The following is a 17,057-nucleotide window of genomic DNA, read 5'->3' on the forward strand; positions in this document are numbered from 1 at the left end:
CCTGGTCTAGAGTCTAGGTACTAGGTGCTAGGTGCTAGGGTCTAGGGTCTAGTGTCTAGGGAACAGTGTCCACTCCACCTTACCCTTCTCCATGAACTCAGTGATGATGTAGATGGGCTCGGCCACAGTGACCACCGCGTTGAGGCGGACCAGTTTGTCGTGCTGGAGCGTCTTCATTAGGTTCGCCTCCATCATGAAGGCTTCCACCGACATGGTCCCCGGCTTCATGGTCTTCACAGCCACCTTAGTGTGCTTGTTGTAGGTGGCTGGAGACATGAGGAGAACTACGTTACCCATGAGGCACTTGATGCAGAGATGGGCTCCGGATGCGTTCAAGTGCCTCTCAGAAATTCAGAGCTTCCCTCAAACATTTAGTGTAGGACTTTGGGTAGACTAAAGTTTCCTATTGGTTAATTCTGAGATAGCTGAAAGTGGGAAACTCATTCATCTCAAATTAACCCAAGTTACAGAGTCGGAAATGTTTCCTATTTCAGAGGAGCACTTGAATGCACCATTCAGAACAGAACAACACTGCGTAAAACACAAACACACCTCCCTAACATGTAACACAAAGGAACATTTTTTTCACCTCACTGAATGCACCATAATCTTAAACCCTAACCCAGAATAAAGTATGTGTGAAGATCTTTGACCTCTCGGTATTGGTCCAAACCTATAGACATCGCTGTTGAATGGTTAAGAGGTGTGATTGACATGATGCTCACCCAGCCAGACCTCTCCGAACTGCCCTTGGCCCAGCCTCTTGTCCAGTTTGAGGGACTCTCGAGGGATCTCCCAGGCATCCTTCTCCCACGGCTTCTGGGGCTTGGGGCTGATGCAGGGGTTAGTCAGGGCCTGGCACAGTCCATCGCCTAGTTCTGTAGGGAACAATACAGGGTTACAGTACAGTCCACTGTGTTCTATTTAGCAATGAAGCAGACATGTTATCTATGGGGCTTGGGCAGGGTTTAGTCAGGGCTGTGTGTGAGTGTGTGTGTGTGTGTGTGTGTGTGTGTGTGTGTGTGTGTGTGTGTGTCTTATCACTCACTCTTATAGTGGCTGACCAGCTCCTGCAAGGTGGTGAAGGTGATCCGAGGGGAGATGTAGAAGCCACCATTGTCCAGTGTACGGATCTTATAGTGCTTGACCGTCTCTCCAGACTGGCCATCGTTGTCCCTGACGGACAGAGAGTAGCTCCCTGCAGCACCACAGACAGGGGGGGGGGGGTTAACTCAATGGTGCAGAGGGGGGCATTTTCTTAAGTTGGGGATAGAAAATCTCCACCTTTTAGTTAGAGAATCAGTTCATATTGATCTGTTTTATCTCTAAACACATAGGATACAAATGAAAAAGGGAAAATAGGTTATTTTATATGAGCCATATATTGATCAAATTGTCTCACCCTTGGTGGTCTCGCTGTCTCGGATCATGTAGGAGCCCACCTTGTTCCCTGAGGCTAACAGCTGCCGCTCGGCATCCTTCCTGCTCACCCCTTTGAAGAACCAGCTGGACACAGAGACAGAGAGAGAGAGAGAGAAGGTTACACCACCCTGCAGACTACTGATACTACTTTTATGTCATCCAGACACTGACGTTGTATCAGGGAGAGAGAAGGTTGCACCACCCAGAGGCTGCTGGAGGTTGTTAACTCACTAACTGCCAAATAATTCCTGAACACTCCCCATCTAGAGTGTCAAATGTTTTATGTGCAGGGGTGCAAACTGGTGATGGCCCAAAAAGATGACACATTTTTCTTTTGCGGCTAAACTTAGGGGGGGGGGATAGCGCTAGCACTAATGGTGTTAAATAGATATCGCTAGCACTAACGGTGGTCTAACAATGATGCGTGTGTAAGTAGCGGCAGCCCTGACCTTAACACCTGCAGAATGACTTCGAAAACAGTTTACCGTGACTGTAAACTCTATGCTGTCTGGAATTGTACCTAGCTCCCTGAAGCTAAAAGTTGTTTCAACAGCAGTTTTTTTGCAGATCTACACAATTCACATGGATGACCTATTTTGAGATAAAAACGGCTAATTTAGCAGAAAGGTGACACGTTTGCACCCCCGATGTGGTATTTACCTAGCAAAGATTGCCCACAAAATTAAGCATCATAATTGATGCTTAACTAGACAGAGAGTGAGGTGGTTGCATCAGACCAGGGGACACTTGTGGAGGTAGAACATGAGGATAGGGGCTAGAGGAGAGTTAGAGAGATAGCACTGTTACCATGGAATGAGGAATGGTATCAAGCACAATGGTATCAAGCACATTCCATTATAATGAGTCCGTCCTCCAATTTGGCCTCCCCTGGTGGAGGTTGGCTGTACAGTGTCCCTAAGCCAACCAGAGGCCTTCCATCCTAATCTAGTAAGTCTAGACAGGCCTCCAGTGAGATTGTGGATCTGACAGGATGATGTAGTGATTAAACTTTAAATTAAAATAAAACGTTTTATTGTTGTTTTTACTGACTGTGTTTTTGTTTGACTTTTTATTTAGCAATCTATTATTGTTCTCTCCGTGGAATGGAGTGTCTTTGAGTACTGAGAAAATCGCTATACAAAATAAACACATTATTATTATTATTATTATTATTATTATTATTATTATAGTTGTGCTCTCTCCTGCAGGCTCACAGTAAGGTGGTGCTTCCGCCTAGCACTGTCCCAGTCACCAGAGAGACGTGGGGGGTCACCTCTACTTACTCTTCAGTCTCCAGGGTGTCGATGGCCACATAGTTACTGGGGATGAAACCCTCCTGGCCAGTACTGATCAGCTGGGCTCTCCACCACTCCCCTGATCTGGAAGGAGAGAGAGGGAGGGGGGAGGGGGGTGGGGGGAAGTAGGGGAGAGAGAGAGTGTGGGTGAGAGACGAGTCTAGTTATGACTAGGCTTACTGTACATAGTTCTGTGTTGTAAGTGCATTAACATTATACTGATATGAGTGTGTTGATTAGACGTGTCACACTCACTCCTGTAAGATCTTGAGCTTGTCTCCCTTTTTGAAGCCCAGGTCTCCATCGTGCAAGCCCTCGTAGTCATACATCGCTATGGCTATGGTCTCAGCACCTTGGGGGGACGACGACACATCTTTAGTGTGTGTGTGTGTGTGTGTGTTCGTGTGTGCATGCGTGCCTGTCTGTCTGTGTGTGTGTGTGTGTGCATGCATGCATGTGTGTGTGTGTGTGTGTGTGTGTGTGTGTGTAGTGTACCGTGTATACAGTATGTTTATATGCACAGAGGTCAGTATATGCAGTCTATGTTTATAATAGACTGTGTGTTCTGTACTTACGCCTGGGACACACTGTAAAGCTCTACCTCAGCAGCGTGTGTGCGCCATTTCAGCGTCCATGTTAACAGGTTAGAGCAGCTACACAGCCCATGTTAACAGGTTAGAGCAGCTACACAGCCATGTTAACAGGTTAGAGCAGCTACACAGCCATGTTAACAGGTTAGAGCAGCTACACAGCCATGTTAACAGGTTAGAGCAGATACACAGCTCATGTTAACAGGTTAGAGCAGCTACACAGCCCATGTTAACAGGTTAGAGCAGCTACACAGCCCATGTTAACAGGTTAGAGCAGCTACACAGACCATGTTAACAGGTTAGAGCAGCTACACAGACCACTTCAGCCTTGCATCTCACGTGTGCCTCACACTGGCTGCGGCGGCACGTCATCTAGAGAGCCTATGGTTACCGTGTGACGTGCGCCAGTGGCGTAGCGCAAAATCCCGGGGCCCCCCCGCAAGGTGGCGGCGGGGGCCCTTTCGCAACGGAGTAAAAAAAACAAACAAAAAAAAACGTGCGTTTTTTAGAGGCCGATGCGTTATTGACGTTGCGAAATTTCGCAATATGCACTCTACATTCTAAATGCTTGACTTAGCAAAAGGTACAAACAAGTGAGAGCAATAACTAAAACCAAATGGTAGACTACATCAGTAGAATGTATTATAAGTAGAAAAGTACAAGCTTTATTTCTTTTTTAGACACTTTGACACTTTTTTTTCAAAGTGTGGTGTGCATAGCAGCGTGATATCTGTAAACATACAAGCTGTAGACTCTCCGCTAAGGGTTGCCAGATGGGATTGAGAATTTCCAACCTAACCAATCTAAAAACTTCTAAATCCACCAAAAACCAGCCCATCTGGCAACCCTGTCTCCGCTGCATCAGAGTCTACTTGTTGCGTAAAATTGGCCATGGTTAGTCAAATCCTTTGTTGGACATCTCGTTTCTTAAGTCCTGGTATATTGTGGCATGTCTTTACTGTTTGCCATCTGGTCTAGGAATACCCAGGGAGACGCAGACAGCAGAAGTAGAATAGAATAGTAGAATAGAAAAAGAAACAGCTATATATAGCCTAACCATGCTGAATTATGTACCTGTATGATGCACTGACAGCCTGTGACTGTGAACCTGGCCGGACCCTGCCCTTCTGCCTGAGTTTGAGTATGATACTGCCCAGTGGCGTACCGCAAAATCCCGAGGCCCCCCCGCAAGGTGGCGGCGGGGGCCCTTTCGCAACGGAGGTAAAAAAAATAAAAAGTGCGTTTTTTAGAGGCCGATGCGTTATTGACGTTGCGAAATTTCGCAATATGCACTCTACATTATAAATGCTTGACTTAGCAAAAGGTACAAACAAGTGAGAGCAATAACTAAAACCAAATGGTAGACTACATCAGTAGAATGTATTATAAGTAGAAAAGTACAAGCTTTATTTATTTTAACAAAGTGTGGTGTGCACAGCAGCGCGATATCTGTAAACATATAAGCTGTAGACTCTCCGCTAAGGGTTGCCAGATGGGATTGAGAATTTCCAACCTAACCAATCTAAAAACTGCTAAATCCACCAAAAACCAGCCCATCTGGCAACCCTGTCTCCGCTGCATCAGAGTCTACTTGTTGCGTAAAATTGGCCAGGGTTTGTCAAATCCTTTGTTGGACATCTCGTTTCTTAAGTCCTGGTATATTGTGGCATTTCTTTACTTTTTGCCATCTGGTCTAGGAATACCCAGGGAGACGCAGACAGCAGAAGTAGAATAGAATAGTAGAATAGAAAAAGAAGCAGCTATATATAGCCTAACCATGCTGAATTATGATGCACTGACAGCCTGTGACTGTGAACCTGGCCGGACCCTGCCCTTCTGCCTGAGTTTGAGTATGATGCTGCCCAAATAAATGTTATTGTTTAGTGCTGTACGCTTTCGTGGTATTATATTGTGTGAATTATCATCTGTATGTTGTTTTTCTTTCACTCCGAATGTCCGAATAGAGAATCTACCACCACCTAAAGAATGCTTATTGTACTTTGTATTGTATTTTCGCTTGCTCATTTTCCTTGTGTCTCGCTGCCTACGTATGACGTCAAAGTCATGTTGCTATTGGATACGGCTAACTATGTATATCTTTTTTAATATAGGCCTATATATTAAAATTAAGCTTGGCACAATGAAGGGCCACTTATTTTCTTTGTTTCATATTTTTTTAAATTATATTATTTTTTTTTATTTTTTTTTAAAAGATCCAATGTTAGGGGGCCCCCTAGTGGCTGGGGCCCCCCCGCGGTGCGTCGCTTGCGGGCCCGTCCGCTACGCCACTGACGTGCGAGTGAAAATTATCTGTTGATAGTCATATTGATATCATACAAGCATTTTTTAAACTCAACACTTCCGCTATCTGTTTCAAATTAAAAGCCATATAGGTACTACTAGTGGGTATTTTTCCAGTGATCTCTCTCTTCTCTCTCTTTCTCTCTTTCTCTCTCTCTCGTCTCTTCTCTCTCTCTCTCTCTCTCTCTCTCTGAACAAGGGTAAAGAAAAACAATGAGACTGCTTTCTTGGTTATAACTGTATATATAAGGGTTATATATATCTAACCCTAACCCTATAACTCCATAAGAATGGATGACATCAGAGACAATCTATAATGAAGTGAAATGAAACATTATATTATTGATGGCCATTATCAAAGGCAAACTCAATGTACAAAGATAGGCCTGGCAGTAGCAGCGCAGGAGCAGAGCTGCAGCAGAAACGCTGTCTGTATGGTGTGGCAGAGGTAGAGCTTTCATACATGCTGTATTATCAGGTCTGTGCCTTCTCGAGGGACTTTCATATAGCACAACCTCCTGCAGTGGAGCCCTATGGTGGTCACACACACACACACACACACACACACACACACCACACACACACCAAACACACCAAACACACACACACACACACACACACACACACACACACACACACCACGACCAAACACACACCAAGACATAACACACACACACACACACACACATTCTCTTTTTCTCCAAATATATTATAATACGTGGTGATAAAATAAGCACTGTAACAGTTCTATAGAACTACAACGAGCATAGCAGGTACTCTAACAGTCAACCACATCAGCTGACCGTTCAGCACCTGACTGCCTGAGGATGGGTCCCCCCTGGAGTCTAAAGAATAGAGAGATTGTGATGTCACTGTGAGACACTCACCATCAGAGGGGACAGGAGGAGGGCTGGACACCGTTCTGTTCTGTAGAGACAGAAAATTCAGTCATATCAAATCTATTTATTTTACATTGCATTACACATGTCATAACACACAATGTCGATAACACACTACTGTAACAACAAATAGTAAAAAGGAGGGGGAGGGGTTGTTGTTTGTTGTTGTTGTCGTGCAGAACAGATGTAGAAAGAGGGAACTAGACAGACAGGCAGACAGACAGACAAACAAATAGACAAACAGCAGACAGACAGACAAACAAATAGACAAACAGCACACAGACAGACAAACAGCAGACAGACAGACAGACAGACAGACAAAAGGGAATGCCAGTCAAACAGAAACTTGGAGAAAGAGAGAAGTCCATTCCTGTCTGATGAGCCTCTATCTCTGTGTTCCTGACCCCCGTCCTTCCTCTTCCTGTTCCTGAGTTTCGATACATAACATTACAGTCAATAGAACGGTGGAACGGCTGACTCAAAACCTTCTTTAGGGTACAGGGTCAAAAGGTCGTATCGAGAAAACAAACCTCCCCCTCACTAGAATGGCTGTGATGAGGCCTATTTTAAGTCATCGCAGCAGCCTTCAAACATAGGCCTTTCTGCATTCGCCTCTTTCAGTCGTTATAGTTAACACACAGAAAGGAAGTAGTCGCCACGCAGACACACGCCACAGGAAATGCATGTTCAGTACAGAGTGTGCCCTATTCTGGGCCACAGGACAGCGAGGCTATTATGCAAAGCCTAAAGTTAACCGCGTGAGGAGAGTTTCAACACCTCTACAGTACGCTGCTCTCTCAGTGTGAATGGTGGAACGCCTCTATGGGTAGGTCATCTACTGGACTCCCTAATACCTTAAAGTGACTTTGTCTCCCCTGGGTCCGCCACTGTCCTAGTCATACAGCATGCTGTCTGTGCACTCTCTCTTGCTTTCTCTCTGTCTCTCTCTCTCTCTCTCTGCCTGACTGTCTTTCACTGTTTCTGTCTCTCTCTCTCTCTCTTCTCTCTCTCTCTCTCTTTCACACTCTTTCTCCCCCCCCCCCTACACACACAAAGGTGTGTACTCACAGCCTTGGTCGCAGTAGTGGGGTCTTTGACGTAGTGGGCCACCTGCGTCCGGTTCAGAGTGTCGTCGCTAGCAGCAGCCTTGCTGATTCCTGCTGGTTCTTGCTCCTTCTTGGACCCCACACAGCCCATGGTGGGACCTGCTACACGCACGCACACACACACACACACACACACACACACACACACACACACACACACACACACACACACAGGGACAGAGGGCACCACTCAATGTTATCAACACACCATCACCATCACATGATAATGGCACCATGATACGTGTCATCATTACTGTAACAACACTAGAGGTGTCATCTATGCTTGTATTCGCTATGCTAACCCCTAGCTGGCTCAGTGATACGGTCATTTACTACTTGGGTCACAGTCACTAGCTTAGCTTGAACGATCACTAGTTTAACTTGAACAGTCACTAGCTTAGCTCAGTAACTAGTTTAGCTTGAACAGTCACTAGCTTAGCTTGAACAGTAACTAGTGTGTTACCCTCTCTCTCTCTCTGTCAGCTGGTTTCCCTGTTGGCTGCCTATCTGGTTCAGGGAGCCAGTGTGTGCAGGGCTGGGAGGGTTGTTGTGGTTCACCTGTGCAGGTGTGGCCTACAGGCATATATTGTGAACCCCATCTGCAATTTGAGTTCTCTTCCCCCACACACAGATTGGCTTCTGGTTTTGTCCCTCTTTGTTTTGTTCACAACATACAACATCCCACAACACACATTCCATTTATCCATACATTACACACACCACTGATTCTATAGACCTCACCTTACATTCTAGACCTCACCTTACATATTGTTTATTATTTACGTTAATAAATACATTACTTTAATCATTGATCATATTTGGACTCTCCTTTTCTGTTGTGACTACCAGGCTTGGTCGTAACATTAGCTTAGCTTGTACAGTAACTATATTAGCTTATACAATAACTAGCTTAGCTTGTACACTAGCTTAGCTTATACAGTCAGTAGATTAGCGTGTACAATCACTAGCTTAGCCTGCACAGTAAAGGACCACAGTGGAAATAAGGGTTTCACACTTTATTGTGGTATCCTCTGGGACATGTGCTCTATGTGAATCTGTGTTTCCCAGAATAAAATCAATCAATCAACTACTTCTCCTGCCACCTGTTATACTTCAGTGGCTCACAATATTGTTATCATCTTAGTTGAAGTTGCCCTCGAAAATCAGCCTACCCACAGAAACCCTAACCCTAACCGTTATCATTACACAGGAAACACAAAACTAACTGACTCAAGATCAGCTTCTACGGGCAACTTCACCTTACGCCAGGGGAGGCTGGTGGAGGTAGAAATCGTTGTAATGCATGGAACAGAATAAGGAATGGTATCAAACACATGTGAGTCGTTCAATACCATTCCTTATTCTGTTCCATGTCTTACAATGAGCCTGGCCTCCGATGTCTACCTCCACCAGCCTCCCTTGCCCTAGACAGTACTGTTAGAGAGGGACACAGCTACTGGGAAGCCAAAGAGAACACTGAAAGGTCTTTTATGAAGTCACAGCCACGAGAGCATCAATGCTAACAAGGCTAGTATAGTAGAATAAACCATTGGCTCCTCTGGTGTCATCTGAAAAGCACTGTGTCTCTTACGAAACCATAACACAGTAGTGCTGTGTAGTGTGTGACTGCGTGTGTGGCTGTGTGATAATGCCTGTATGTGTGTGTGTGACATTTCCCCCGTGTGTGTGGGTGTGTGTGTGTGTGTGTGTGTGTGTGTGTGTGTGTGTGTGTGTGTGTGTGTGTGTGTGTGTGTGTGTGTATGGGTGTGTATTGACTAGATGTAATTGAGACAGAGAGAGGGATTCATAGGAGTGGACAGAGCTCTGGTCTGTGTCTGAGATAGGAGCAGGGTTATATGGCCCTTCAACTGTGTTGACATAAACAGATGAACTGAAATATAGAGAGAGATAGAGGGAGGGAGGAAGGTGGGAGGGTGAGAGGGAGGGAGGACAGAGGGAGGTAATGAGAGATAGAGAGGGAGGGAGGACATAGGAGGGAGAGATGGGGAGAGGAGTGAGTGAGTGAGAGAGAGAGAGAGAGAGAGAGAGAGAGAGAGAGAGAGAGAGAGAGAGAGAGAGAGAGAGAGAGAGAGGGAAGGGAGAAATGGAGAGGGATAGATGATGGAGGAGGGAGGGAGAGATAGAGAGGAAGGATGGAGGGGGGAGAGAGGAGTGGAGAGTGAGGGAGAGATAGAGAGGGAGGGATAGAGATGGAGAGAAAAAGAGAGAGTGAGTGTGTATGTTTGTGTTTGTCCAGGATTTAGCTCAATGGGCTAAGACAGTCTTGCGCTGCTCAGACAACACATCACATCACCCTCGTCATGTTGGAGAGGGCGTGATTAAGACAGTACCAGGTGTTGGAGCGGGCTTGATTAAGACAGTACTAGTTGTTGGAGAGGGCTTGACAAAAAATGGTGGCGTCAAATATTCACTTCCTTATTCTGCACAAATGTGGTTGGGTTGTGTGTTGTGTAGTCATCATGTTGTGTGTTGTGTAGTCACCATGTTGCGTGTTGTGTAGTCACCATGTTGTGTGTTGTGTAGTCATCATGTTGTGTGTTGTGTAGTCATCATGTTGTGTGTTGTGTAGTCATCATGTTGTGTGTTGTGTAGTCATCATGTTGTGTGTTGTGTAGTCATCATGTTGTGTGTTGTGTAGTCATCATGTTGTGTGTTGTGTAGTCATCATGTTGTGTGTTGCGTGGTCATCATGTTGTGTGTTGTGTAGTCATCATGTTGTGTGTTGTGTAGTCATCATGTTGTGTGTTGTGTAGTCATCATGTTGTGTGTTGTGTAGTCATCATGTTGTGTGTTGTGTAGTCATCATGTTGTGTGTTGCGTGGTCATCATGTTGTGTGTTGTGTAGTCATCATGTTGTGTGTTGTGTAGTCATCATGTTGTGTGTTGTGTAGTCATCATGTTGTGTGTTGTGTAGTCATCATGTTGTGTGTTGTGTAGTCATCATGTTGTGTGTTGTGTAGTCATCATGTTGTGTGTTGTGTAGTCATCATGTTGTGTGTTGTGTAGTCATCATGTTGTGTGTTGTGTAGTCATCATGTTGTGTGTTGTGTAGTCATCATGTTGTGTGTTGTGTAGTCATCATGTTGTGTGTTGTGTAGTCATCATGTCGTGTGTTGCGTGGTTATCATGTCGTGTGTTGCGTGGTTATCATGTTGTGTGTTGTGTAGTCATGATGTTCTGGGTTGTGTAGTCATCACATTGTGTGGTTTGTGTAGTCATCATGTTGTGTGTATTCAGCTACCACAGCCATGTCGTGTAACTTCCAGTTTCGAACCATTTCTGCTTGCGCCAAATCTATTCCTATAACATGGTTAAAAACCAAGGTTTATTTATAAGCCGTGTACAGAACTAAAGCAGAATAGTCTGTTAAAATAAAATGACATCAGCATATCTGCAGGCTACAGTTCTTGTTTCTAATTGGAGGAGACGTAGAGTGCCTGTTGGTCAAAAGTTCAATTCCTTTGAAAATGTTTGTCCTTTTCATTTTTGTTATTTAACGGATAAATCATATGACAATGGACAGATACAGTACAGACACTTCTCCGGCGTCAACAGAGAAAGCATTGGTTCAATCAGTAACTTTCAGATACAATGTACATGTGTGGCCACCCACCCCCACCCCCCCCCCCCCCCTCCACCCCGGGCAGTCTCTGTATCTAACCCACCGAACCCACAGATGCAAATCCCCTGTCTGTGTTCTGTGATCATGCCCTGCTGAGTGCTTCTGGCCGTAGCCATAATTGCCTAACTGTCAATTTGGCAACCGTCACCAACCACAGGCGACCGGGAGCAGCAGAGAGCAGCAGAGAGATGCCTAACCCTCATTATGCCCTGAGTGCCTCTGGCCATAGCTGTAGCCTAGCCTAGCCGTCATCATGGCAACAGCCAAAGCTGTATCCTAGCCTAGCCTAGCCATCATGGCATCAACCATAGCTGCCTAGACTAGCCATCATGGCACCAACCATAGCCATAGCCTTGCCTAGTCTAGTCAGCCAGCAGGGCACCTATCATAGCTGTAACCATAGACGTAGCCTAGCCTAGCCATCATGGCACCAGCCATAGCCATAGCCTAGCCTAGCCTAGCCTTCATGGCACCAACCATAGCTGTAACCATAGACGTAGCCTAGCCTAGCCATCATGGCACCAGCCATAGCCGTAGCCTTGCCTAGTCTAGCCATCATGGCACCAACCATAGCCGTAACCTAGCCGCCATCATGGTAGCAACCTCAGGCCTGTGTACCATGTAACCGTGAGCAGACAGACAGACAGACAGACAGACCAACCGACCGACAGTGTGAACTACAGCCAGGCTAAACAACATTCTCTGATCACACACTTGCACGCTCTCTCATCACTACTGTACGGTGGCACTCTCACGGCCAAGCATAGCCCCAGGGGATGGCAACAAAGGCCGCTTTGCATTAGGAAGTTCCTATAGAATTACTATACTTTGCATTAGGAATGAGGAAGTTATTATAGAATTACAATACTTTGCATTAGGAGAAGCTACATAACAGTCAGTACAGTAGGACACGCACTGGGGGGTTCCTGGACGCTGGCTCCTCCAACAGGGGCTACAGAATGACACTAGGGGCCGCTGCACAGGGAGGATACAGGGGGTTTTCTGGTGTGGGCTGTTCCAATAGAACTTATGGACCAGTGGAGGCACTGTTTGATACCATTCCTTATTCCGGTCCATGAATTACAATGAGCCAGTCCACTGATGTCTACCTCCACCAGCCTCCCCTGGAATGGACAACCTCACTCCTGGTTGAAGCTGCCCCCTAAACACAGATCTAGGATTGGCTTCCTGAACCACACTCTTAGACAAAAACGTTTGATCAAAAAAATTGATCTTGAAACCAAACTATTTTCCTAAGAGAGCACTAGAGAGACTAAGGTGAGACTGACCACTGTGACTGACCCATGGGGACTTCTCCCTGAGCCGACACAGACACAGAGAAACGTGTCTATTGTTATGGGAAATTACCCCACATAAACTAATGTGATACTTACAGCCTGGTTCTAGATCTGTATGTGATGTAGTCATCATGACCTGGGCCCAGGTGTTCAAAACTTTTCATCTTCAAAAAAAGAGAGATTATTTTCTGTGATCTCAGGATCAGATTGATCTGATCGATCTGATCCTGGATCAGAGAAAATAATCGGGACCATTCTGATCCAGATGAAAGGTTTTGAACAACTGGGCCCAGGTGTAACCAACGGGGTTTGAACCACAGAGCTCTCGCATTGGATGCCACATGCGTATACCGCTATACCAAGAGGACATTCTTGTGGCATGAAGGCTGGCCATGGGCTTAGAAGTGGCAGGTAGGGCTACCTTAATCACGAGTGTGATTCCAGATCATCTCCACTACACCTAAGCTAAACCACTAGCTTTATCAGACATCTGTAAACTAAATCTGTGTTGTGTTCTAAGGTGTTATGAATGAATGAATGAATGAATGAATGGTCTTTATTGTCATTGATATAGTACAGGTACCAAACAACGAAATTTGGGAGGGGTGGCTCCCCTGGTGCTAGGAAAAAAAACGAAAAAACAAGAAGGGAAATGAGCTGGTTTACATAAATAAAGGCTATGTACACTATCCACTATACTATACTATACAAATAAAACACTGTGCTGTACTCTATGCTATGCTATACCTATTCTAACATTTCCTATTCTCTGAACCTTATGTACCCTAGGGTTGTCATATTGCACATAGTGTTATTGCACATTCATTTAAAGTGTCGCAGTTTGCAGGTTTGAAATGTACACATTTGTGTTTCAGTATTACACTTGATTTCAATCTAGTAGCTGCCATCAATTTGTCTAGTTGATGAGTTTTGTGGTGTTTTGTGGTAATCTGGGGGTGTTGTTGGTGTTCTGCTGTGTTCTACAGTGTTCTGGGGAGTTCTAGAGTGTTCTGGGGTATTCTGGAGTGGAGAGAAGAGAAACTTATCTATTTTTGAAATGTGAGGTTGTTTGTGGAGCTGCTGATGAGTGCTTTTCAACACGAGTTTAATGCAATGACACAAGAGTGCTATTAAGCAACCTGGGGACAGATGACACAACAGATGTCTGTTGTATGAACACAATATGCTCTTCACTTTAGGAAGTACAGTATTTGGTAATTATTAAAGTGAGTGTATACGATAACTAAATATTTGTTAACAATATACAGTATACCTATATTTGTTAGTCAATGATGGACTACATTAAAAACCATAGACCTGCAGATGTAATAAACATGGTATTGGAGGCTACAAAGTTGTGAGGTGTTGCAGCTGTGAATGTACAGTGTGTGAATGTATGAATACTGTTTGCGGTGTTGTACTGTACAAAGGCAAGGACCCTTAGTTCCTCTTTGTCTTTGTCAAGAGATATATGATACATATTAGATTAAGTTTTAGATCAATTAGTCTAAAGGCTCAACAAACTGACAATATTACTGGAAAATATCTGGAGAGTAAATATAATGTAAAGATCAAATGAAATACATACGGAAGAGTATTAGGGCCACCAACTTTTCTCCCGAAAGGGGGAGGGTTATATTCTTAAAGAGTCAGAATTTCAGAGAAAATTTTCAGGATTTCTGAGAAAAACAGTCAGAAATAACTTCTGAGAAAAAAGACAACATTTCTGATTAAAGTCAGAATTGATTAGAAAAAATGTCAGTTTAGTGTTTATTGGTCCTATTGGTTTATTGCTATTTAGGTCCTTTATTGGTTTATTGGTTAAAATGGATGACATGAACGCTCTTATCAAGTTCAACTTGAAGTTGTACTTTGGAATTGGATTTAGTAATAAGGAAATTCTTTGTAAATACATGTTCACCTTTCAATATTAATTCGAAGGATAATTACATGTTCAATAGAGTATAATAAACTTTTCACAATTATAATAACATCATTGACGGATCATTTTTTGTTTGTTTGTCATCATTGTATTACGATCCGGAATCTGTCACCAAGTGAATAAGAAACAGTACATCTATGTGTTCTCCACCTTCATTACAGTTATCTTCTGATATGACTTAGCGAGGACGACACCCCACATCTGTCAAGTAGGCTAGAAAGGCGAGAGAACATGGAAAAAGATTGTTAACTGACCTCGTTCCTACCAGCTGTTCGTCCCGCGTATGTTCACTTATTATTTATCCGTTTTTCTAACGATGGATTTTTTTTACAGAGCACTCCTACTGTATTTTCGCTCCATCCTACGATTCTGTCGTCGGTAAATTCCGTTAGAGCGATGTGAACCGTGCGCTCTGTCTCACTCTGCCACGAGGAAGTTAGTCCACTGTGGACGAGGAACTTTCTCTCTGTCACATCAATCACATGTCCGCTATCTCTCTGAAGGCTGGAGAGATGTGTGTTTCTCTCTCCGTCACGACTCTTCCGGCATCAAATAGTAGATGCTCTGAGTATAGCGACTCCCACTGCCATCACAGTATACATGTTCTCTCTTTGACGCTGTAACTTAATCTAATGCCATTCAATCTTTAATTGCGTCAATTTGCGTGTGCGTGTGTGTGTGTGTGTGTGTGTGTGTGTGTGTGTGTGTGTGTGTGTGTGTGTGTGTGTGTGTGTGTGTGTGTGGGTGTGGGTGTGTGTGTGTGTGGGTGTGGGTGGGTGTGGGTGTGGGTGTGTGTGTATCTGCCCGTGTGTGTATGTGCGCGTGCATGCGTGTGTGTAACTGTTGCTTTTGTAGCACCTGCTGCAAACCTATAGGCCTACAGATTATTTTTGTAGATTAAGATGCAGAAACATTGTCAAAACACTTCTTTGTAAATACAGTGCAGTACACACATGACACATCTACTGTGATGAAAAGGCATGAGGGATGAATAACATGGTACGCATTAGCCTGAAGCCTGGTCATGTGCTTTGCTATTGAACTGGTCTCTCTTCCTCTCTCTCTCTCTCTCTCTCTCTCTCTCTCTCTCTCTCTCTCTCTCTCTCTCTCTCTCTCTCTCTCTCTCTCTCTCTCTCTCTCTCTCTCTCTCAGACACACACATACACACTCACACGCACACACACACACACACACACACACACACACACACACACACACACACACACACACACACACACACACACACATACACACGCACACGCACACGCACACACACACACACACACACACACACACACACACACACACACACACACACACACACACATACACACAGCCAGACACCATCACACTCTGAGAGGTGGGGAGCATCATGGCGTGTTTCAGGCTGTAGCAGGTCAGCCAGAGAAATCCTCCCACTCTTCAACTAATCCTTAATCAAATGTCAGGATTAGACACACCAATTTCCTCTGATCCTGAGAGAGGGGAGGTCGGAGGGGGAGGTGGAGCGGTGGAGGGGGCAGAGAGAGAAAGGGGAAGAGACAGGGGGGAGTGGCGGGGGGGGGGGGGGAGGGGGGTGAGAGATGGGGAGAGAGAGATAGGGAGAGGGAGAGAGAGAGAGGGTAGAAAGGTGGGGCGGGGGGCGGTGATCTGGGTCTTAGATGGGACAGGGCTTTGGTCTCTTTTGCAGTCGTTTAGATCTTCAGATTTGTGTGATGTGCATGATATGGTTTTAGGAATTGGACCAACTGTACACCTCTTGACATTCCCCTCTCCCTCTCCCTCTCTCTCTCTTTCTCTCTCATTACATTCTTTCTCTTCTTCTTTCTCTCCAAGTCTCCTTTTCACCTCCTCACTGACTCATCACATACACTGAGAAAGAAACAGGTGCTGCCCAGAACCTTAAAAAGTCATTCTGCTGTCCCTGTGGGAGAACCCTTTGAAGAACCTTTTAGGATTCCATGTAGAACCCAAAATGGTTCTAGTCTCTTATAGCCATGGGAGAATGTGCTGGCAATTTCAATGGATGTTACATTCCACGAACCCTCCCCCCACATGCCCATAGAATGATTACTTGTTTTTAGGTGCGTTGTCTTTTTCAAGAGTGTAGGACTATTTTGCAGAGAATTGTTGCCTAAAAAATGGTCGAAAGATTGAAGGAAAACTGAATTCTGTTAAGCAAGCAAGGTATTTGATGTCATGAAGCTTGGCCTGGTCTCAATGAGGTTAAGTCAGGGCTTGTTGGCCCACAATACCAGTTTCCAGTAACACAAAGAGTCTGTTCTCCTTGGTCAGAGCAGAGCCTGCGTGGGCCGGTGGGCTCCTACGTATGCAAACGACCCTGAACAACCAGGAACTTCACCAGTCTGATCAGCTGTGAGATAGCAGTAATAATTACCCCAGCAATTATTGTAGGTCTGTGACTGGTTGACTGTACACACCGGCTGACTGTACACACTGACTGACTGAACAACACACCTCTACACCGCGGTAGGGGACTGACTGTACACAAACATTGTGCATTACAACATTTGTCCCCATTTAGTACGATGGAGGATGTT

At 44.9% G+C, this 17,057-nt stretch overlaps 1 protein-coding gene across 1 annotated transcript in view; it reads right to left on the reverse strand.

Moving 5' to 3' along the window:
* Positions 1-14,867, reverse strand: part of hck (HCK proto-oncogene, Src family tyrosine kinase) — a gene marked incomplete at its 3' end in the record, with an annotated part of 20,137 nt that extends 5,270 nt beyond the window's left edge. Inside the window, exons 1-9 of the mRNA XM_080535359.1 lie at positions 14,751-14,867; positions 7,576-7,712; positions 6,496-6,535; positions 2,973-3,069; positions 2,706-2,801; positions 1,403-1,506; positions 1,049-1,198; positions 726-878; positions 84-266 (exon numbers count right to left, since the gene is read on the reverse strand). Coding sequence (XP_080391485.1) covers positions 84-266; positions 726-878; positions 1,049-1,198; positions 1,403-1,506; positions 2,706-2,801; positions 2,973-3,069; positions 6,496-6,535; positions 7,576-7,704 — 952 coding nt within the window. The 5' untranslated portion in view covers positions 7,705-7,712; positions 14,751-14,867. The remainder of the gene's footprint in view (positions 1-83; positions 267-725; positions 879-1,048; positions 1,199-1,402; positions 1,507-2,705; positions 2,802-2,972; positions 3,070-6,495; positions 6,536-7,575; positions 7,713-14,750) is intronic.
* Positions 14,868-17,057: the final 2,190 nt, after the last annotated feature.

The sequence above is a fragment of the Nansenia antarctica genome, assembly GCF_963989245.1.
Source record: "Nansenia antarctica genome assembly, chromosome: 6".
Classification (NCBI taxonomy): Eukaryota; Metazoa; Chordata; class Actinopteri; order Argentiniformes; family Microstomatidae; genus Nansenia; species Nansenia antarctica.